The sequence below is a fragment of the Rhipicephalus microplus genome, chromosome 6, assembly GCF_043290135.1.
Source record: "Rhipicephalus microplus isolate Deutch F79 chromosome 6, USDA_Rmic, whole genome shotgun sequence".
Classification (NCBI taxonomy): domain Eukaryota; kingdom Metazoa; phylum Arthropoda; class Arachnida; order Ixodida; family Ixodidae; genus Rhipicephalus; species Rhipicephalus microplus.
The window spans coordinates 198,417,700-198,440,204 of NC_134705.1; the positions used below are offsets into that span (position 1 = coordinate 198,417,700).

General features: G+C 43.7%; 1 protein-coding gene across 2 annotated transcripts in view; it reads left to right on the forward strand.

The window, feature by feature from the left end:
• The window catches only part of LOC142765790 (intermembrane lipid transfer protein VPS13B-like), a 53,807-nt gene that overhangs the window by 10,210 nt on the left and 21,092 nt on the right, over positions 1 to 22,505 (forward strand). For both annotated transcript variants that reach the window (XM_075867484.1, XM_075867485.1), the window contains exons 7-18: positions 1,076 to 1,150; positions 4,887 to 4,964; positions 5,649 to 5,804; positions 6,735 to 7,052; positions 9,239 to 9,325; positions 10,416 to 10,608; positions 12,658 to 12,883; positions 13,814 to 14,024; positions 16,435 to 16,632; positions 17,452 to 17,592; positions 20,049 to 20,478; positions 21,670 to 21,914. In XM_075867484.1, coding sequence (XP_075723599.1) covers positions 1,076 to 1,150; positions 4,887 to 4,964; positions 5,649 to 5,804; positions 6,735 to 7,052; positions 9,239 to 9,325; positions 10,416 to 10,608; positions 12,658 to 12,883; positions 13,814 to 14,024; positions 16,435 to 16,632; positions 17,452 to 17,592; positions 20,049 to 20,478; positions 21,670 to 21,914 — 2,358 coding nt within the window. The remainder of the gene's footprint in view (positions 1 to 1,075; positions 1,151 to 4,886; positions 4,965 to 5,648; positions 5,805 to 6,734; positions 7,053 to 9,238; positions 9,326 to 10,415; positions 10,609 to 12,657; positions 12,884 to 13,813; positions 14,025 to 16,434; positions 16,633 to 17,451; positions 17,593 to 20,048; positions 20,479 to 21,669; positions 21,915 to 22,505) is intronic.

The following is a 22,505-nucleotide window of genomic DNA, read 5'->3' on the forward strand; positions in this document are numbered from 1 at the left end:
CTAAACAAAACTGCTGAGTACTGCAACTGCTGCTAAAGAAACATGGCTTGCAATGCACAATCAAGGAATGTGACTAGACAGTTCTGAAGGCAAGCGGTGAAAACGAAACCGCCGCTTCTCACAGCTTCATCCCAGTCACTATCAGTGTTATCATACACAGTACCCACAATGGCTTGGTTGCCATCATACAAGCCTTGGTTGCCAACAACATGATTGTGCTTGAGGTCCAAACTAACCAAGTTGTGGCCAAATAGGACTGAACATGCAATACCAAATAATACATCTAAATTGTTCAATTTCCCGAATTAACGAGCTTTTACTGTACAATACTTTTAATATTATTTGGAGGGGCATGACTGCTGTTCTCACATATGAGAGTGGCTAATTATTAGGGTTTGTTATGTGTTGGTGTTGCATCGTAGCACGGCAGCAAATGGTAGAGAACCAAGAAAAACCAAGCGATTTCTTACTTATGCAGCTGTTATATGCTAAAGGAACAGGTTTTTTTTTATTCTTTAGTTATTTTTTTTTATGGGATATGCAGTGAACTGCATGTTATATATGAATTGAGTTACGAGAAAATCAGACCGATTTATTTGTATGCACTAAAATATTGTGCTCTAAGGTACTCAAAGGAAAGTGATGCAAAATGATTGATCTAGTTAAGCTGGGACCCTTTTATGAGATGGCCTTACACAACCCATGTTAACTTATAAGTTGCATGACAGGACAACATTAATTAAACCTCACAGACAACATAGCCAATGAAAGAGAACAAGTGTTATATGAGAGAACGTGTATGTGTCTTTCCAACCACGAAGAATACAAGTCCACTTGTTGTAACGTCGCCTCACAGATTTACAGTTTACATATTTTTCATCCCAAGCTTTTATCTTCATTTTCCAGCTGTTTTTATGACTGTGCGTACTTACTAAAAACTTGCTTGACAGTTGTGTAACTTTCCAGTTATGCTCTGCTCTACTCATTACTTACGTGTACCATGCGAGGAGTTTTTGTGTCTGTGAAGCCCAATTTTGCAATAAGGTGATGTTGCTTGTCTGTCTGCTTGTTGCAGGATGCACACACTGGTGTTCTCCCCAGCTACGTGGCCATTTGCAACAACACAACGGACACTGTGTGCTTTGGTCAGGTGTGTTTCCCTCAACTTTTCGCTCTAAATTGACTTTGTACTTGGCAGTGTTGCCTCTCTATGCAAGCACTTTTGAAGGTGTGCCCCATATGACAAAGCAGAGTGACACTTCATTTGAGGAAATCATATTTACATATTCCTAACCTGTACCTTACTGCAAAAAAAAAAAAAGGGTGGAAGAAATCCAGATAACAAAAAAATTTATTGCTATTTTTATGTGTATATTCTTTCCCATAATCCTTGCTATAGCACTCTTGTACACCAGAAATTATTAACATGAAATAAATATCTAGCTCCACTGTTTTTCTTTGTGAAATTCGGTCTAATGAGTGATGAAATAAAGAGAAAACTAATACACCATTAGCAGTGTATCACAGTTTCCTTTCTTGGGGCTGTACCAGCTCGTGTAATCAAAATACTAAGACATATTGGTTGGTTTTTTCGCATTATGGAACGTGGTTCGTGGTGTGAATACTACAGTATAGACCGCTTATGACGTAAGTTGCGGGAGTCACGAATGTCCACGCTATAAGTGGTACTGCACTGTAAACAAAACAACCTTTTTCAAGGGCCGCGATTGCGAGCAGCCATGTGTGTCCTGCATAACGCTCTGCAAAATGGAGGAAGCGTCAAAGCACTGAAGAGGAAACTTGGGATAGGCAAAAGTCGGATGTATGCACTAAGGGACAAAGAAGGCAAAATAACTACCAATATGGATACGATAGTTAAAATAGCGGAGGAGTTTTACAGAGATCTGTACAGTAGCCGAGACAACCACGACCTTAATACTATAAGAACTAGCAGTAACCCAGATGACATCCCACCAGTAATGATAGAAGAAGTCAGAAAAGCTTTGGAGAGCATGCAAAGAGGCAAAACTGCTGGTGAGGATCAGGTAACATCAGATCTGCTGAAAGATGGAGGAGAGATTGTGTTAGAAAAACTAGCCACCCTGTTTACGAGGTGTCTCCTGACGGGAAGGGTACCAGAGTCTTGGAAGAACGCTAACATCATCTTAATACATAAGAAAGGAGATAACAAGGACTTGAAGAATTACAGGCCGATCAGCTTGCTCTCTGTAGTATACAAGCTATTTACAAAGGTAATTGCTAACAGAGTAAAGAAAACATTAGAATTCAATCAACCAAAGGAACAAGCAGGATTTCGAACAGGCTACTCAACAATTGACCACATTCATACTATCAATCAGGTAATAGAGAAATGCTCAGAGTACAACCAACCACTATACCTAGCCTTCATAGATTACGAGAAGGCGTTTGATTCAGTATAAATATGAGCCGTCATGCAGACACTGCGGAATCAGGGCGTCGATGAAGTATATATAAACATCCTGGAAGAAATCTACAGGGGATCAACTGCTACCATAGTGCTTCATAAAGAAAGCAACAGAATACCAATCCATTAGGGTGTAAGGCAGGGGGCACAATCTCCCCAATGCTATTTACCGCGTGCTTACAGGAGGTTTTCAAAAGCCTAGAATGGGAACAGTTAGGGATAAGAGTTAATGGAGAATACCTTAGTAACCTGCGCTTCGGCGATGACATTGCATTGCTGAGTAACTCAGGGGATGAATTGCAACTCATCATTACGGAGTTAGACAAGGAGAGCAGAAAGGTGGGTCTTAAAATTAATCTGCAGAAAACGAAAGTAATGTACAACAACCTCGGAAAGGAGCAGCGCTTCGAGATAGGTAATAGTGCACTTGAAGTTGTAAAAGACTATGTCTACTTAGGGCAGGTAATAACCGCAGAGCCTAACCACGAGATTGAAGTAACTAGAAGAATAAGAATGGGGAGGAGCACATTCGGCAAGCACTCTCAAATTATGACAGGTAGATTGCCACTATCCCTCAAGAGAAAGGTATATAACAGCTGTATCTTGCCGGTACTTAGCTACGGAGCAGAAACCTGGAGACTTACAAAGAGGGGTCAGCTTAAATTGAGGACGACGCAGCGAGCAATGGAAAGAAAAATGGTAGGTGTAACCTTAAGAGACAAGAAGAGAGCAGAGTGGATTAGGGGACAAACGGGGGTTAAGGATATCATAGTTGAAAAAAAAAGAAGAGGAAATGGACATGGGCCGGGCATGTAGCGCGTAGACAGGATAACCGCTGGTCATTAAGGGTAACTAATTGGATTCCCAGAGAAGGGAAGTGGCTTAGGGGGAGACAGAAGGTTAGGTGGGCAGATGAGATTAAGAAGTTTGCGGGTATAAATTGGCAGCAGCAAGCACAGGACTGGGTTAACTGGCGGAACATGGGAGAGGCCTTTGTTCTGCAGTGGACGTAGTCAGGCTGATGATGATGATGATGATGATGCTGATGATGATGTGTCCGAGCATCGGAGCATGCAGTACATGGTGCTTACAATCTTTTGAAGAAAACGCCAATGATTCGGTTTCATGGGTGGTCACTCTTTTTCACTGTGAACAAGGCTTCCGTGTGGGAGCCGAAACGTCTTTCTTTTTTGCTTTTTCTTTTTATTAAACTTTTACTTTGGTCGGCGCAGTGCCTCCAAGATTTTTAACCTTCAATCATGATTTCAAGACGTCGCAATTGAATCGTGAACCACCATTCGAGCGCTACACGTGTCACTCTCGTTTTCATTAACACACATATCCCTTCCCTTCAAGAGCAGGCACCGCAAAGAGCTTCGTTGATTTTGTGCCAAACCGCAACTTAGCACGCGACCGCTACCGAAACTCTACTAACGCTGATTAGGCCTAGCCTGCTATTTGGTACGTTGTCGTGGGAAGTTTTTCCAAGGCGGGAAAATCTGATGTTGAAAAGACCGCACTCAAGCACTGAACCAAGAACAGTGTGAGTGAACCAAGAACAGTGTGAGCTTACATAAGACAACGCACCGGCGGCAAAAATGAAAGCACACATCATGAAGCCATAAAATGTTTCAAATTTACGGATGAGGTGGCAAACGCAATATCTGTAGCAAGCACAATATCGACGATGCTTTTCCCAGCAGGAAACTGTTAAGTGCAGTTGATACGGAAGGAATCGCACGTGCCATGTTGAGCTGCGGCAAGCGAGAGTCACGATAGTGACTCTAATCCGCACCTAGGCTACCGCCCTCGGCGAGCCCGCCCAGAGTGCTGCGGTCTTTTTTCTTTCTTTTTTTTCTTCTCTCGGCCCTTCGTCCACTCACTCCACGTACCCCCTTCCTCCATAACTACCTCGTCACTCGCTCCCCAGCGGCGTACCAAGCGCGCCTCCTTTTAGTCGCGCATTTGCTACCACAATTGTCACAAAGATTTTCCGGCAACCGTATTATAACCGGTCTTTTCTATTGGAGAACTGCACAATAAGTGGTATGTGTATACATGGGGTTCTATAGGCGGGGGAACGGGAGTCAAAAAAGACCGCATTATAATCAACTCTGCAATATAAGCGGTTACGTTATAAGTGGTCTACACTGTAATAGAATGAGACACGATAAGAAACAAAGAGGACTTAAGTGATGACCCTCTGCGTGTCTTGCTTTGTTCTATTCCGTTATGCACTGCTCATATAATTTTTTTAATGAAGCGCATGTGTGTCTGTGTGGGAATGCACTTGTGCTCATGCACACTAATATTTTAAAGCAAACTTGGCAAGACAATCTTTTTTGCCATAGCACGGGAAGATACCACTTTCAACTGAAAGGCAAAAGGCTATCACTGACGTAGTACCTGTTGGTACTTATTCATATGGTTGTAATCACAGGCTGGAACCGTGGAGAAGATATCACTCCAACCAGGGCACATGCATGCCTACACGTGGAAGAGCACAAAGGCACCATTGGTAAGCTCTTTCTGCTAATACAAATGTATGTTCGCACTGTTATTTAGTATTTCTGCTTTTTTTTAGCAATATGGATATTTGTCCCCTACATGTTTGTCTTTCTCTGTATTGCTTGCTAGATGTTCTATATTCTATCGGTCATACTGTGGGTTCACTATAAGTATTATACAGGCCAATACAGTTGAACCCCTTTATAGGAGACACTGATATAAGAGACAAATGGGTATAAGAGACACCGGTGTGTCCACAGTAAAATACGGATAGATAAGAAAGTGCATACAACCTCTTATAAGAGACATCTCATGTAAGAAACAATAATTGCTGCCCAGAGCATGCCTTATATAAAGGGGTTTTACTGTATTACAAGAAGACAGAAATATGTGACACTAGTCTTCATTAGTGTCAGTACAGTGATGTTCTTTCTGCCAGAATGTCACCAGTACCAGTTGGCAAATGAATACTAAATGTTGATATCGAAAATTGAATATAAAGGAAAAATTTTCATGTTGGTTGCAACTTCGTTACAATGAGGTTCAGTTGCACAATTTTGATCGCAACATGGAACAGTTGTTGCAGGATTCTAAGCCCTGGATTCGATCACAATTCAAATCAGTGGTAATTATTTATTGGTGATAGAGTAGTGTCATACATTAGTAGAACTGTTTTATTATTTCCTCTTCGTAGATGCTGCACCTCGGAATAGAAAACCAGCAGTGGAAGTGGAGCAGTCCTTTCGCGCTGGTCCTCGACAAGGAAATTGCTGTGGAAATACCCATTGGTTCTTCGGCAGTGTCTACAGTCCTGGTCAGAATGCAAGGAGGGCAAGGAGTTGAGATGCAGGCAAGTGCCCAGCAGAAAAAAAAAATAAATGCATGTTATATAATCCCTGCTTTTCACGTCCTATAAAGTCGCAAAATCACAAGAATTGGGAAGCGCACTTATTAGACCAGGACAGCGACTCATAGGGAGTACATCGAATGACTCAGTGAACATGGTAGTGCCTTCAGTGAGATGACCATATGAAACGGTACACTTCAAAATCAAGCTAAATAAAAGCTAAATAATTGTGCAGGATGTTCAGTTCAATTACACCTCAATGTACCTTGTAGGCGGGCTATCACCTCCTGTAAAGTCGCTTGCACCTCGTGAAGCACATGTGTCTCGCAGATAATCTGTACTTAAGGTTAACAGCGGCTGAGCGGTAGATGGTGCATTGCTCGCACGAGATTTTCGCCATCATCATCATTGTGGTTAGCGTGGTAGCACCAGCAGTGCGCCTGGCGGCGAGGCTCGGTGGTCGTACAGTAATGATTGGGGAGTCTCTTGGGCGCGGGGTGGCTGGCGTGCATTGTTGCTTGTTGACGGGGTCCCGCGAGACGCAGCGACCGCGGGCTGTCTTTTGTGGGTTCCTAGTGGTGAGTAGAACATCGGCGGCGACGCCTTTGTGTTACCTTGTGTTTGTTGTTATGTTTTGAGTGTTCTCAAAATACCGTTATGTTTTGAGTTCTCTTTGATACTCAAAAGGTTAAGGTAATCTGAAGCTCCACAGTACATTTCAAAAGTTCATGGAAGTACTTTGCGCGCAACACACAGTGACGTAGAAAGTAAACACATGGCCAAGCACGTGTCTCCTTTCTTAATTCTCGTGTGTTTCACAAAAGTACTTCCATCAATTCGTTCCAACTAGGCCAATTAGCAGTTTGCTTCAAAAAGTATTGCAAAGAACAAATAATAGGAACCATAACTCACTTTGTCACAACTTCACCACAGGTGATCATCTCTGGCCAAGTCACCCTCCGGAGTCACTTAGTGACCGACCTTCAGATCCAGCTCAGGATGCTGGTCGACAGTGCAAAGGAACACAACAAGTCACCATCTGCACAGCCATCAAAGACTCGCACCCTGGTGGTTGACATTGGTGACAAGGCCTGTAGGAGCCTCATCATCAACCCTCGCAGGCTACACTCTTTTTCACTCAGGAGACAGGCTTCCACACCGGGCGGACAGGCAAGGGTGAATGCTGTGCCTTGGTCCAGCGAAGTAAATTTCAACGCGATGAGCTCGAAGGATTGGGCCAAGGTTGTTGAGGTCTGTAACATTTTTTATATGTTATTACAGCAAAACCTTGTTTTAACAAGGTGGCATCTAACATACTTCGATGTATCTGAGAATTCATCACAAATGTTCATCTGAAACATTGGGTTGATGCACATTTATTTTTTATTTGCTTTGTTATAGCCAATATTTCATTGTATATCCCTATTTGTTATACAGTTAAGCCACATTATAATGAACCTCCGTGTAACGAATTTCTCGATATATTGAAGTGTTGCTATTTTCCGCCGTTGCTCCATATAAGCACATGTATTTGCAACCTCTACATAACAATGTAACTGCAGAAGACAACCTTGATATAACGAATTTTCCCCACAGACGACCTAGGAATTTGGCCTCGAATTTTTGTCATCTCGGTACAAGCATGCATCTTCTGCAGGTGCCCCACTGCTGACAAAACATGAAGCGGGGGCAGCACATACAGCGCACTCGTGACCTCAGCGACAGCTAGGCGACGGGGAGCGCTCGTTAATGTGCGCGAGGCGGGCCTGCACCGCACGAGCTAGCATTACCACCGTTCTTGCCGCCGCGGGTGCATGTACAGATGTGCCCCATATGTGGGGCCGCGTGTCACATATGTGGAGCCGCACTGCATATATATGGAGGGCACTTTACCAAATAGTTTTCTGCTGTATCCGTGTCATCCGCTCTTTGCTTTCGACATCGTGCTCCTGTGCATGGTTTCACTGTGCAGACATAGTGTGGCCTCTGATGAAATTCAGCCTTGCAGACGGATGGTTTCATTTCTGTTTGAGCATTCGACGGCAGCTCTCACATGCGGAGGATGTGATCTTGTGTGCCTTCCAGGTGATAGCTCTAGGTAGCTCAACTCATTCAATCTGTGCTTCAGCAGCGCTCGCGCGCTTTTAGCCGCTTGTGAAAGCTACGATCCACGGGGACATGTTATCAATTTAGACTAGTTACGGAAAATGGGGGCAACAGCGAAAACCCGCCGAGAGTGTCTATATGTAATAATGCAGTTTTTTATTGCTAAATAAGTGTTTTTGGTTAGCTCTGCTTTTAGTCCCCCTTTTGTTTAATTTGTGTATTTATTTAATATAATAAAATAAAATGATCTATTATAATAAAATTCTTTTTATAACGAATTTTTCTTAAAATTTATCAGTTTCGTTATATCCAGGTTTATCTGTATCAAGGCTATATTGAACTTGCTTTGTTGCCCATGCAATGCGCACCAGAAGATTAGCACAAATGATTTGTATGCAAAGTTTGGGGGGGGGGGAGGGAGTGATTCTTTAATGAAAAGAAGATAAAAGTGAGCCCCATAACTGTCTGCATCAGAGTGCGACACCTCAATAGTAGCTCACGAGGGATGGGGGTAAGGAGGGATTAAAAGGATAGAGAGGAATTAAAGGTACAGAGATAGAGAGAGGGGCAGGGACAGCCACATACGGAAGTAAGGAGAAGATAGGAAAGATGGACACAGTTGCAGTAGTCCGAGGACGGGGCACCACTCAGCGAGAGCTCTTGTCGGCGGCAGGAGATGGCGTACGACGAGACAGTTGGCCAGAGCTGCGCTGTCATCGGAGATCGCGGGGGCGCGACCGGTCGGCACGAAATTCAGCGAGCGAGTCCCCGCAAAGTTTGGTCTAGATGCAGCTTCACTGCGACTTGTCGTGTATTGATAGGAAGATAAACTAAAAGGAAAATGGTTCCTTGTTACGAATCTGCACGATGCTTTCAAAGAACACTGCAGCGAATGTGACCGTAATCTGTTTACAAATGAGGTTATTGTTAGTTTTACTTTGTGCCATTATAAGTGCGAGCTGCATTAAATAATATTGTTTCTTGTTTGTGTGGAATACATGTGCAATATTCTTATGATAATTGCAATTAGGGTTGGATGTTCTATTTGTTGGCTAGGTATATTGGGGAAGTACGGACTAGCTACGCATTTTCTAGTATATATAAACAGTTTCTGCATATAACCTTCACGCCCAACTACCTAGTAGGAAAACATTTTTTGGTGAAAATTCTCACGTATTGTCATGAAGCCGCCTCGTGTATGAAAATTCGCGTACATTTTGCAACCTGACTTTCAGTCTGCACACATTGCCCAGATTTTATGCTCGGAAATATGGTATATGAAAAAACAAGTGCTACTGCCGAGAGCTGAGTTGGCAGTGCTTTATTTGCAGGTACCACAAGACGCTGATGAAGCTGCAAAGCTCCAGCTGTGGTGCTATTGTTTCGCTGGCTGTTTTGGATCATCTGAAAATCTCCTGGTTGGTAGCGCTCATCTAAAAGCTGCTGCTTTTATCTTTCTGATAGCCGTGCACTGTAAAACTCACTATGAAGATGGCACCGATAAAGCATACAAATGAAAGTACAGGAATGAATGACAGACCGAAAATTCTTTAGCACCTGCTCTTTTGTAACTAAACCATGTGATCTTGCTGATCTGGTGTCATCCCTGATAGGTTCACATTTATAAGCAGTGTTTTGCATCAATACAGTGCATCAGCTTAGGGTCATTGAAAACTCAAGATGGGGCTTTTGTTTAAAGTTGCACCGTGTAGAGAAATCATATTTCCCACAATTAGTTCAGACAGTCTGCTCTTTTAAAATGGTCTTGTATAAAGTCACTGCACAAAATCATCTTTATCATATGAGGGTGTGATGTAGCCAGTTGTGATAGATTAGCACGTAAGTTGTCGCGCCGTTAAGCTCAAGGGCGCATCTTCCGTTTCCACCCACGGCGGCCACATTTCAGTGGGGGCGAAACCCAAAGAACATTGACTTTTCTAGATTTATGTGCACCCTGGAGGGCCAGTCAACAGGTTCCGACTTTTTTTTTTACACCCCCCCCCCCTCCAAAGAGGCTCGTCAAATCGTAGAGTAGACCGCGGCCATCACGCTTTCAGAATATTACAGTGCCGTGTGGAGCCTCCCTTTCGAAAAAACAGTTCCCGTGCTCCTTTCCTACGTCTGACCGATCCTCCTTTCACGGGCAGTGAGGCAAAGTCGCCGATTGGCGACCTGACATAGCATGCAGCTCGTCGTAAATCAGTCACAATGACGGGCTACTGTTTCCTCTTCTTGTGAGGGAGAAGAGTAGCGAGGCCGTGCGAAAAGTTAAAACCAGCTGATATACCGATGTTCTATTCTCTGTAACTTCCAATAGCACGTATCTGGGAAATTCTTGTGGCAGCATGCTCACAAATCAAAAGTACTGATATTTCTCTTTGTAAAAACTTTTTCGCCTCGGGGTTGTTTTCTGGCTTTTTAAAGAACGCTAGGTAGTTTACGTTAATCCAGAGCATGGCTAATAATAAATTTTTTCACATTTTCCTGTTCTCTCGTGGCCCCTGGCAGGTGCTGGCATTCGCACCCCTTCACGTGCTGCGCAGCCACTTGCCCTGCAGCCTCCTGGTCCACCTTCACGGAAGGACCGGCTTCGAAGCAGCGGGTGACCACTACCACTCGCTCTTGGTTCCAGGCCGAGGCCAAGACTGGCCTCTGCTTGTGGATCCACCGCCGTCCAGTCTCACCTTTCAACTCGGGCCAGGTCAGTGCTTGAAATAGAGCAGCCAAAGTAGCCGAAGTGTTGCAGCTGCTTTCGGCGTCTCACACGTGCATTTAAATTACATGGTATTTTATATTGCTGTTGACAGATGTTTCCAAGCAACTGAGTAAGAATTTGTTGCCTGGAATCCTTCCTTAACTTGCTTGTGAAACAGTTTTGCTTTGTGTGGCCACGGCAAAGGAGGAATCAAGCATTTAATAGGCTTCGTGTGACGAGTGACTAGAGGTGTGTTGTGGCTGCTGTCATTGTATACTCTGTAACGCGTAGACATATTTTCTCTTTTAGCTTACTTTCTTTTCTTCACTTTCACTGTCCGTTCATTCCACGTTCCTTCGCGAGTGTATCGGTTGAGGTGTCCTCACATGAGAGACAATTGTTGTGCACTCCACACCCCATTATCTGTCCTTCTGTATCTTTTTCTAAGGAATAACCCCCCCACCCAAGCAACATGAGTGCTCCCCTCTTCCCAGTTCTGTTGCACCGTTGATTTTCACCCCTAACAAAAAAATCCTGCAGAGGCCCATGCTTTAATGGCGGTTAGTACTGCAGTATAATGCCTTTAAGTTGAGCTTAAAAGAACCAGGAATATATGTTTTACCTAATGGGCATTTCATTCGCTGGAAATTATGTATGAGGTTGCAACAGTCAAAAATATGATCTATCTAATTAAAAGCATTACCATTTTAGGCAGCAATTTCATCTAGGTGATTTCTGTTTACCAATACTCTACTGTACGTTAGTGTAACATTATCATCGGTGTGGTAAAGTTGTGTAGTCTGCCTAATGTAGTCTGCCTAATGCCTAATGGTAATAGCGCATTAAAAACAAGGACACAAAGACGCACACACACACACACACACATAGCGCAAATTTCAACAGTTCTTATTTTGCGATACCAAGGCTACTTTAGGGCCAAGAAGACAATAAATATGCGCACATCTGTTGCACGGTAGAACAGGATTATTACTAGGCATCAAGACGGACACCAAGAAAAGCAAATTCTTTTTCTTGTCAGCGCTATAGAGGGCATGCTAATACACTTGTCACCCATCCTCTCTATCTCCCCAGCTTCTATGATTTCACGTGTGGCAGGGGGTTTTTTAGCGGTGCACTCTAAGAAGTGTGGTTGTTTTCCTCTGTTTGACAAATGCAGAATTTTGGCACGAAACGGAAATCAGCTTACACGAATTCAAATACCCTACTATTTGTTCGATTATTCGAAGCTTTTGAATATTCGCACAAGCCTACTGTTTTGTAATCAAGCAAACGGCATGCGTATTCAGCTTTTGACGGTGCAACAAAACTCAATGGGATACATGCAATTGGCAGCACGAGTCGCAGCATAGTTACCTAAAAAACTGATGAGGCCTTCTCAGTAGCAGTGTAGCAACGCAGTGTAGCAACGCAGTGTGAAAGTGCTAGCACCTTTTAGAAAGGGTCGCTACGCATGAGCAGTTCCCTTCTTGAGCCTCGATCTAGCTAGACAGGTTCTTCAACTTTATGTAAATATGATGCGGTTCATCGAAGATACTCGATGTTTGTGCGCCCAGCTCATCTATGTCCGCTGTTTCGCAGCGAAAATTCTTTATGCCGATGAGAGTGAGGCGGTTCGGTCTTCGCCTTTGACGAAGCGACGCGATCCGACGCTACAATAAAAAAACTTCAGCACAGCTTGAAGCGAAAGTGCCACGTTGACCCTATTAAGCGCAGCCATCTTTGTTTTTTCGACCAGTGTTGCCAGCACACGGGGCATTTTTTGGAGTTGCGATTACTATTAAAATTTTTGTGAGGTTCACCAGTGGCTTTCATCTAGTGGGGTGGCTCGATAGCTTTGGTATAATGATGAAATTCTGACTCAGGCAGAATGCAAAAATGCCTCTGTGTGCCACAGTTTGGGTGTGAAACCACTAACGGCCGAAGTAAACCGAGAGCTCCCCACTGCTGAGTCTCTTCTGACCAACTGTTCAGTACATTGAATTCTGCAATTGAGCTAATGACTTCTGTGTCTCATTATGCCACTCGCACCCGCAGGCAAGCGTGTTTCCTCTCCTGCGCTTGAACTGAGGCCTCCGTCCTTGGACCACGAAATCTCCACCACACCTCTGGAAGACCTGTGGAGGCTCCGCAGTCCGGAGTGGAACTTTGGCTCCCCTCATGCAGCCAAGTGGCCATACGACGATGTTGAGCGCATAGCCAAAGTGGACCACATGTGGGAGAGGGGAGTTCTCACTCAGCTCTTCCCCTCTACCAATGCAAGGTCAGTGTGTTTCTTCACTTTCTGCTGACTTATTAATTGATTCATTCATTGATTCATCCCACTCATTCACTGAACATATTTCGGTGAAGTGTATAATAATTGTTGGGCTTTAACGTCCCAAAACCACCATTTGGTTATGAGAGACGCTGTAGTAGAGGGCTCTGGAAATTTCGACCACCGGAGGTTCTTTAACGCGCCCCAAAATCTAAGCACACGGCCCTCAAGCATTTTCGCCTCCATCAAAAATGTGGTCGCCGTGGCCGGGATTCGATCCCGCATTTCTGTGAAGTGGCAACGATCCAATGTTCTGAACTATGATATCCAGTTGTAAGAAAGGCATCGAGACAAATGCTACCTGTCCTGTCACCTGTCATGCCGCCATAATAACACAGTTGTTATTCAGCTGTAAGCCTTAGATGCTTCATCAGGCGTGAAATGTGAGCATTGGCGTCGACGTCGACCTGAGTGACGCAAGCAATCATCACAGGATGACGTCACCCTATGACATCATAATGGAGTCACAAAACCTGATGTCACATGATGGCATCACCACATGTCACTGTGACTTTGTAAAAGGTGGACGAAATATCAGAGGCACAGCAAAGCCCAATAAGGCGCAGAAAGGTTTCAATGCCTTTGATCTCGGAGGCAGTGTAAAACTACATTGGGTCCAGAAAGCCTTCGGGAGAAGGTCTCTATACGATATACTAAGAAGAAAGAAAGAGATGGCTTGTGCTCTTGAGTTGCCTTAGGGCAGGTGCATGAGGCACCAAGACACTTTGGATTTGTTCGTGTATTAGGCATCTAGCCTGAGAAAAAATGCTGCCGACTTCTGTTCATGGAATGTTCGCAGCCATATGGATTTATCTCATGAACATAACGATTCCTCAGTGTGCTTTATTTTTTTCCCACATTTTTCACACCCTGCAGCCCCAAGTGCCTTCCCGAGATGCCCGAGACGGAGCTGCACGTGAAACAGTATTACGACCCCAACCTTCCATATCCGGGCACCGTCCTGGTGGACATCAAGCCGTGGGCATTTATCGTCAATTGCACGGGGCTGGAGCTCAGGCTGCTCACGGGTGACCACAGCATTTGGACTCTAGCCCAGGATCAGACAATGGCACCACCACCACTTTATGTGAGTCTTCAGGGGTATCAAATATCGGAATTTCAGTGCAAAATAGGAAGTTGCCACTAGCCACCACCCCCCCCCCCCCCCAAAAAAAAAAATGAAAAATGTTTAAGGGGGGATGTGGCAATAAAAACTATCTTTATTACTGAAAATAAAGTGATACAATTTGGCATGCAGATGTTGTTTGTTGTGCTGATATGATAACAGGTATCAGTTTTGAGCTATTTAATGTAGTTCTTGAGCTGCAGTTCTAGACAGACTCTCATGGTCATCCCATAATTATTCGATTAATTAGACATAAATTCGTCAAAATTTTTGCACACAATTATCCACAAGAGTTCATTCTATGCCGTAATGCTATTTGTTTACTTTTCAACAAGTAAGTAAATACACAAAAATAATTTTTGAAATTACCTGGGCTCACTAACAACTTTTACAAAAATCCAATTATAAAAATGTGTGTAATGTGCACACAGATATGACCAGCTTTACAACATTCAGTAATGTCTCAGGGCCTAAGTGCAGAAAGTGGAATGGCTTATCTTCATTTGTTGCGAAATGGCACAGGGATGACTGACAGCACCTGCTGAAAAAAAGAAAGCTGAGAAAATAGAGCCTCAAGAGAGTGGAGCTAGAAGCCAAGAAAACGAAACTCTGAAGGGAGCTGACTTTATTTTTCATTGGAAAAGTGCAGCTTTGTGGCAATCTTGAGCTCCGTTCTGTCCTCTTTACAATGATGCTAGCATGGGGATACTGTGCCAAAAGAAAGCAGCAGATTTACCTTTTCTAAAGCCCGATTTTCACACAGCTTTTGATGACAGCCCACCAGTAAAATGCTTTTTTTCTCAACTTGTACATCTTATTTTGATCTAAAATTTCACCATTTCACATGGCCTCAGGATTGCAGAAAAAAATTAATTGGAAAACTGAACATTTTGACCAAATTTATTATTTTAATCGCCACGTCCCCCCTTAAAGAGCCTATCCCAGTTGTACCCAGTATGAAATCTGAAAAAAAAAAAAACAGCGGAGCTGCAGTTCTCTGTTTCTTTTGTGATGCGAGTTGTGTGATGACCTTTTGTGATGGTGTGAGTTTGTGTGATGTTCTGTGATTTTCTGTGGGTGTGAGTGATTGAATTATTGGGGGAGTAGAGATGCACCGAAAATGACATGTGGCAGCCCATGCCACATGGGTAGTTATGCCACCTATGGGTATATCTGGGAGCCGAAGCTTGGCATGTGACGTAGGCACCTATCTAGCATCAGGAATAGCTCTGCCGTTAAAGCTTTTCAGAATACAGCTTAGTCATAATGTGCACATTCCTCGAAGTGACATTATGTAGCACTGGTACACCAAGAAGCTCATTGTCGGTTGCATCAACGAGGCTATTATTACTCTGTTGGCAAGTTCTGGTACAGTGATGCAAAAAAATAAAATGTACTCTATTTCTCATTGAACTCAGTATTCATGTTACTTAAAATGTTCCATGTACATGACTGGCGATACTCGCATACAGCAGAGCTCAGATGGGATTGTGGCAAATAAAGGAACAGTTGTGCTCAAGCAAAGCATGGTGTTCTGCCCATTTCCCTAGTGGTATCTCGTCGCAAGCGCAGTTTGGGTTCTCGTAAAATAGCACGCCCGGCCCATGTTCATTTCCTCTTCTTGATTTCAACTATGATATCCTTAACCCCCATTTGTTCCCTAATCTACTCTGCTCTCTTCTTGTCTCTTAAGGTTACACCTACCGTTTTTCTTTCTATTGCTCACTGTGTCGTCCTCAATTTCAGCTGAGCCCTCTTTGTAAGTCTCCAGGTTTCTGCTCCGTAGCTAAGTACCAGCAAAATACAGGTGTTATACACCTTCCTCTTGAGGGATAGTCGTAATCTACCTGTCATAATTGTGGTAACTAACTGGATTCCCAGAGAAGGCAAGTGGGTTAGGGGGAGACAGAAGGTTAGGTGGGCAGATTGAGAAGTTTGCGGGTATAAATTGGCAGCAGAAAGCACAAGACCGAGTTAACTGGCGGAGCATGGGAGAGGCCTTTGTCCTGCAGTGGACGTCCTGCAGTAGTCAGGCTGATGATGATGATGATAAAAATAGTATGGTTTTAGATAAAACACACCAGATGTACCAACATGCGCATGCACTTGCATACTGAATCATAATTCTAGGCAGTTTACATTGAGCATTCATTTCACTGCCATGTTATCAACGACAGCACATTTCAGCAGCTTGCGTAGCATGGAATACATTGACTTACTACATTGTAGTATTGAGAACTGAACATCTACTTGTGCTCTGGAGTAAATGAAGTTTCATTGCTTCACTGTCCGTTGCTGTCGTGCTTTATGGCTTCTAGAGGTAATGATTGTGCCTTTAGGGCAGTGCACTGATGTCTTGTTGGGCGTGCAGGACCCCTTTTTTCTGGCTGTTGAGGAGAACGGCGCGCTTCACTGCTCCCTGCGGCCCCTGCTAGTGGACCCTTCCTACCTTCTTCAGAAGAGGAAAGGAAGCGCCCCACCCGACGACCTGGAAGCTGACCTGCTGCATCTGTCGGTGCCCACGCCTGTGTCCATCTACTATGGCAACCCCAACTCTGCATCGTTCACCGTGAGTGACCCGTTCCAAAAGTTGGGAGTAATCTTCTAAGGAGTTTTGATGTGTACCTGTATTTCTAAGTGTGTAGTATATATGAATTTGCAAATCCTATAGGCTATCCAAAATTATACTGACAAGCATCAAAGCTCCTGTGACAAATTCCTGTACCAGTTGTTTCCGTTGACGAGTTTTGGTACCTAAAAAGTAGATGTGTCTTCACTCTGTTTCAGTGATCACCATTTCTGCTTAAATGTGTGCAGCTAGTAAAAACGCTTGAACCTGTCTTCTTTATTTTTTAATATAAGTGATGTCCTTGTGGCTAGCCTTGTTGTTACATGACATCAGCAAATTTATTTTGTCATGACATTGTGATAGTGTCAACGATGATGGGTCCAGAATCCTGAAGCATATGTAAGTAGTTTCAAATGAGAATGTGCGCTGAAGATTGCTAGGCAAGGCACTGTGCCATGTGAACGCGAAAGACATTAAGAAACTCAGGGTCTGCTCTCAATTGGTTTCGAGTGTGACTGGTCTATTTTTGCAGTAGGCTTATTTATGCTATACTTATACTGCACTTGTTGTGACACTCTGTTCATCTTATGTGTATTTGAACTCAAAATTTACAGTTGGTTTCAAACTAATCTCCCCTTTTGGCTACGTGTGCTGGTCTTTTTCCTTCAGGCTGGTCTTGCCACAGGCATCCACAACAGTTACGACAGATTACAGTTGCCCCTGATTTCCACTTACTGTGCATTGTTCTATCCCATTGTTCTTTTTCTTTGCTTAACTTTGTACATGCTTTCTGGCACGATTCAGCATTGTTCTGTACAGGTCTGTCGGCTGATTGCTCTGGCACACGACTTCGAGGGATGCCTCGTGGTGACGCTGAGGTCAGCCGTCTATCTCAGCAATCAGACGGATTTGCCACTGGCTGCTGCCGGCTTCACAACCAGGAAGGCTCTGGACAACCCGGTATGTCATGCACTCGAAAAGCGACCAACTTTCTAGAAGCATCACATCTTCATCTCCTCCATCTTGCATGCCTAATTTTGGCTACACATCACATAATTCAACACCAACTGTGGGCAGGTACATTTTGAGAATTCAGTGGCATTTTCTTTTCAAATGTGAATGCATACAAGCCTGCATCAATGAACGTGTATCCTGAGTTGGACGGTTAGTTGGCTCGCCATAGGAGAACATCACTGAGTTCATAAGCAAGACCATTTCTTTAGTTGCAGGGACAATTGGCTGCCGTGCTTAGGTCATCTGGGCATGGCCTCTCGGGCTTTAGGGATGCTAAATCGTGAAGCAAGCTCTCTTTTATTAGTAAATCCCTCCTTCACAAAACCAAGGTCACTACGCTTATCTAGAGACGACGGTTCATTAGCAAAAAAAGACGCGAAAGGGAAATATGGGTGTCAATGTCACCTTGAAGTTCTCGTAGCCATCACTATGACATCATAGATTTGAGTGTCATCTACTAAGGCCATAGACTGTCCTGCAATAATACCTAGAGGGGAATCTGGCGCTAGTGTCTGTGTGGGCTCCTTCTGCGATGCTTGTACCTCCATGAGAAGTACAGGCTTTGGATCTGCTTCAGATAGATTACTTTTCTGAGATTCGCGACGCTTGTTTGCCAAGTGTAAAACAAAGAGATATGATGTTATATATAATTTAAACTTGCTTCATTTTTGTGTACGTAAACCTTTTTGCAAAACATTTCCGTGACCACGACGTAGAAGTAAAACTTGATCAAATTCAACCACCAGGGTGTGCATTGATATGCCTTTGCATTCGAGATTTGGCACCAAAATATCATGAATTATTTTTTAAAACACTTGAAAACAAACATTTTTGTTTTGCTCTCAAAAGTACGCAATATCTATTTATGTAAATAACAGTACAGTATTTAGTGAGAAACACTGATCGTTTCGTCTGCTGTGATGCCAATGTGCGTCAAATCATCTGCCCCCAACGCGCACCTCTCGTTTCGTTGTGAAGTCGAGTCAGAGGAATGTGACGGTACGTCTTCTCCGCTTCACTGTCATTTTGCAGTCTAATTTTGGCAAGAAGCGATGATGAAAAAACAGTAATTCAATGCATTATTCTGCACTGCCATGGGACGCTACATCTATGCACAGCGGTGACTGAACGACGCTTCGCTTTTTAAACTGTCAAGTATAACCTGTAAAGCTCCCATGTTACAGCAAATCAAGAGACCTAGCTGTCTTCAGCCTCTTTGAACAAGAAAGGAGTTGCTTCAGTACTTTGCACCGCACCCCACTATCCACTTTGTGCGAAGAACGAACTGAGGCTGCAGAAAAAAATTCGTGGACAGCTTGCTAGCTAACGCAATTTAATCCGAATCCTGTAATTCCCATCGAGATTTCTCCCTAGCTTTTATTGTGTGAAACTTTATGACTGAGGCCTATGTAGCTCCGTGTCGTGGTTGTCAGCAAGATTTTTTCTTGGGGGTTCAAACCAGTGTTGCATGGCGGCTGGAGGAGGGGAAAAGTGCTGATGTAGAATTGGGTGAGGACAAGTGCTAGTGAGGCTTGAGGGGGGCAAGTACCCCTCTTTCACCCCCCTGCTGATGCCCATGTTTCCCATCAGTAGAAGTAAAGTATACATAGTCCTCTGAGAAGGCCAGAGGCTTGACGTATGCTAAGTTTCAGGAAGTTTTGTTCAGTAAACGCCGCCAACATACAAAAAATTCACTTTGACATCCATGACGTCACACACGGAGATTTGTACACGACATTTCAAAATAAGACTTTGACCTTCATATTTTTTTTATTTGGAACATTACCCGTAGCACCATTTTAGACATTATTGCGGCGGGCACAGTGCCTCATAGAATGAATCTCCAGTCTTGCGGCCAACTAAATCAGCTGGTAACATATTCCATTCGACAATGGCTTGCAGAAAAAAAGTATGCTTAAACAGATCCGTTCCGGGTTTGTATGGCCGTACTTTAAATTTGTGGTCATGACGAGAGGAGTGATAATGCGCTAGTTTTAAATATTCTGTAGGGTTAATGCCTGTTTTCTTGTTATAAATTGAATAAAATAGTTTCAGTCTTAGATTACGTCTTCGATCTTGTAAGTATTGCCAATTAATTTCTCCTTTCATACATTGGGAGCTTTCAGTTCGGTCATATTTTCCCAGAACAAATCTTGCTGCTATCAACGTAATGCACTCTAGTGCATGAATGTGTACTTTGTGAAATGGATCCCACACAGGACAGGCGTATTCCAGTATTTTCTCTAGTATTAAAGCTATGATAGTTAAATTAATGACATTAGAGTTTTCAAAGAAAAATTATGAATGTAAACCTATTCCCTGTTTCACTTGAGAGTCCGTTCAAGTTGTATTTTCTGTCCACTGAAAACATTGATGAAGTGATTGATCCTCTTTTCCAACAGACACAAGCCTGGACTGGTGTCATGGAAGTGACAGCCGAGTGCTGCCTACCACCTGACCGCCATCAAAGCCTAGGCACCGTTCCTCTGCTGTTCTGGAATGGAAGTAATGGCGTTGATGACACTGAACTGGACGAAGCTGTGTACGGCCGTCTGCTGGTCAGCCTAGCTCTAAACCGTGTGTCCGCCGAGGGCGAAAGGAGGCTGTGGAGCTTCCCCTTGAACCTGGAGGTTGAGAACAAGAATATACGGTGCTCGACATCGGTTTTCAAGGCCGTCGGGTCATCCTACGTGACACTGCCCCTCGTGGTGACCTGTCATTCGAGGGGCGGAAGCATGTATCTCGTCATTGCTCGAGACGCCAACCCTCTGCTGCGCATCTCTAATGCCACACGTGCCACGCTTGTGCTTGCCGAGAACAGCCCGACAAAAGGTGCGCTGCTTTCTCATGCTATGATGTTTTTGTAGGGCTTTCCACGTGTGGAGGTGAAAAATTTGTGGACACGAAGTGTTGCTGGAGCCAACGTCTTGGCAAGCAGACTTTTCTTCAAGGTTGCAACAGCATACCTTATTGTGCACCTTGATTGCTTACTTTGGGCAGCTTCGGCCATGAAGGAGACAGGTGTGCTTGTTGGAAGTTTGGCTTCAGGGACACCCCGTGTTCAAGAATATTTCATCTCTTTAACGTTCATCCATCCTCTGAACTTCTGTCTAGTTAAGATTTTCTATGTGTGTGTTTGCAGGCTACAGTCCAAATTAACGGCAGTTTTTATCCTTCATAAAACTTCTTTCACTTTGTAGGCTTCTACAGAACTTTTTTGCTGCTTTCAGTGTGTGACAGCGCATTTCACTTTACTGATCAATGCAGCTTCATCCTACGTTCTTCTAGTGGCCTGATCAGCTCAAATATTAGAACGTCCACACCAGAAGTGCACTGGCTCGACTTTGCATTCATTGTGTCAGGACAAACCGGGACGATTAACCCTCATCGATCTAATATGCTGCCATATGAATGCTGAAACAAAATGCAAAAGCATGTGTTCTGGCACCTTCTTGTATTGCAGTGTAAGCAGGTATGAGTGGTTTAGTCGGAATCCAAACTAATTAACTCTAACCTCACTATAACAAGTTTGCATCTTTCAAGAAAATAAGTTCGTTATATCTAAAAATTTGTTATAAAGATTATTTCTAACTCTCTATCTATTGCAAGACTATTTTTCATTTACTTCATTATAACGAATATTTTGTTATATTCATGTTCGTTATATTGAGGTTTGAGTGATATTGAGCAGTTTAGATGGAGTGATTAATGTAGTACATAATGCTCAAATGCATATCCAGAAAAGTTTTTTTGTGGGATGGGGGGGGGGGGGGGAGTGAGTTAACCAACCTAATGTATGGTTGTGCATGTATTTGTTTGTACACACATGCAGTATCGAAAAATTTCGTGTTTGAAGCCTTTTTCTTTCCCCTTTGGCTACACCAGTGCTGGTGCTCTTATCCATGCAACCCAGCTGTTTGTTGAACCAGCTGTGATACCTGGCCTGCCTTTTGCACTCTTTGGCCATGACTGACCCTGGAACTATAACACACCATGTGTTATGATCACTTCGGCGTTTTTCAGACCAGTGGCTTCTGCCCTCGGTGGGGCCTGGTTGCTCCGTGCACTTCACGCCTCCGAGCCTTCTCGCCTATTGTAATGGCGTCGCCGGTGCAGCCGAACCAGGAAACCCTTTCTTGCTTCTTGGCTGTGCGAGGGAAGTTGAGCCACACCCGGTTTATTGGAGCAGTCCAGTGGCGTGCTTGGATGTGGCCAACCAGTTCGTTCACATTCCGGGACTTGGCGATGTGCGAGTGTCAGCTCAAAGGGTAAGTGCCCTTCAGCCAACACCGTCAGGAGCAGAGTAGACGTGTAGTGAATGAACAAGTCTTGCCTAATTGTGTGCAGGGGTGGCGAAAATACTTCAACACACAGGTAAATTGTATTGCCCGTGTACTCAGTATGTCTTCATTTTACTTCAATGTAGTGCACAAAGTTATATAGTACTTTTGACTGCGATCAAAGCTGGTCTAGATCTGATTTCTTGATCATGATCAACTATGATCGCTGCTGCATGGTACAGATTAATCTGGATCAAGCTTTGCACAGGCTTCAGCCAAGTTACATTCTAATATTATATTTAATAACACCTTTAGGAATGCACTCAAGGCCTGCAAAACACTTCAATGCACAGATTGATGAGTGTTTACTTCTATGATACCAACAATGCAGCTGGGACATCAGGAGTGCGACGTGACACAACCGGTTTCTTTGTAGGAACCTTTGTTGGAGATGCGTCTAGTTGTAAATTTATAATTCAAACATTTTTTTAGGTACTTATACACTCCTGGTATTTTCTGAAAGCTCACGTCACTCGATAGATTTGCATACAGCATTTTTTTTCTTTATTTTTGTTCCTT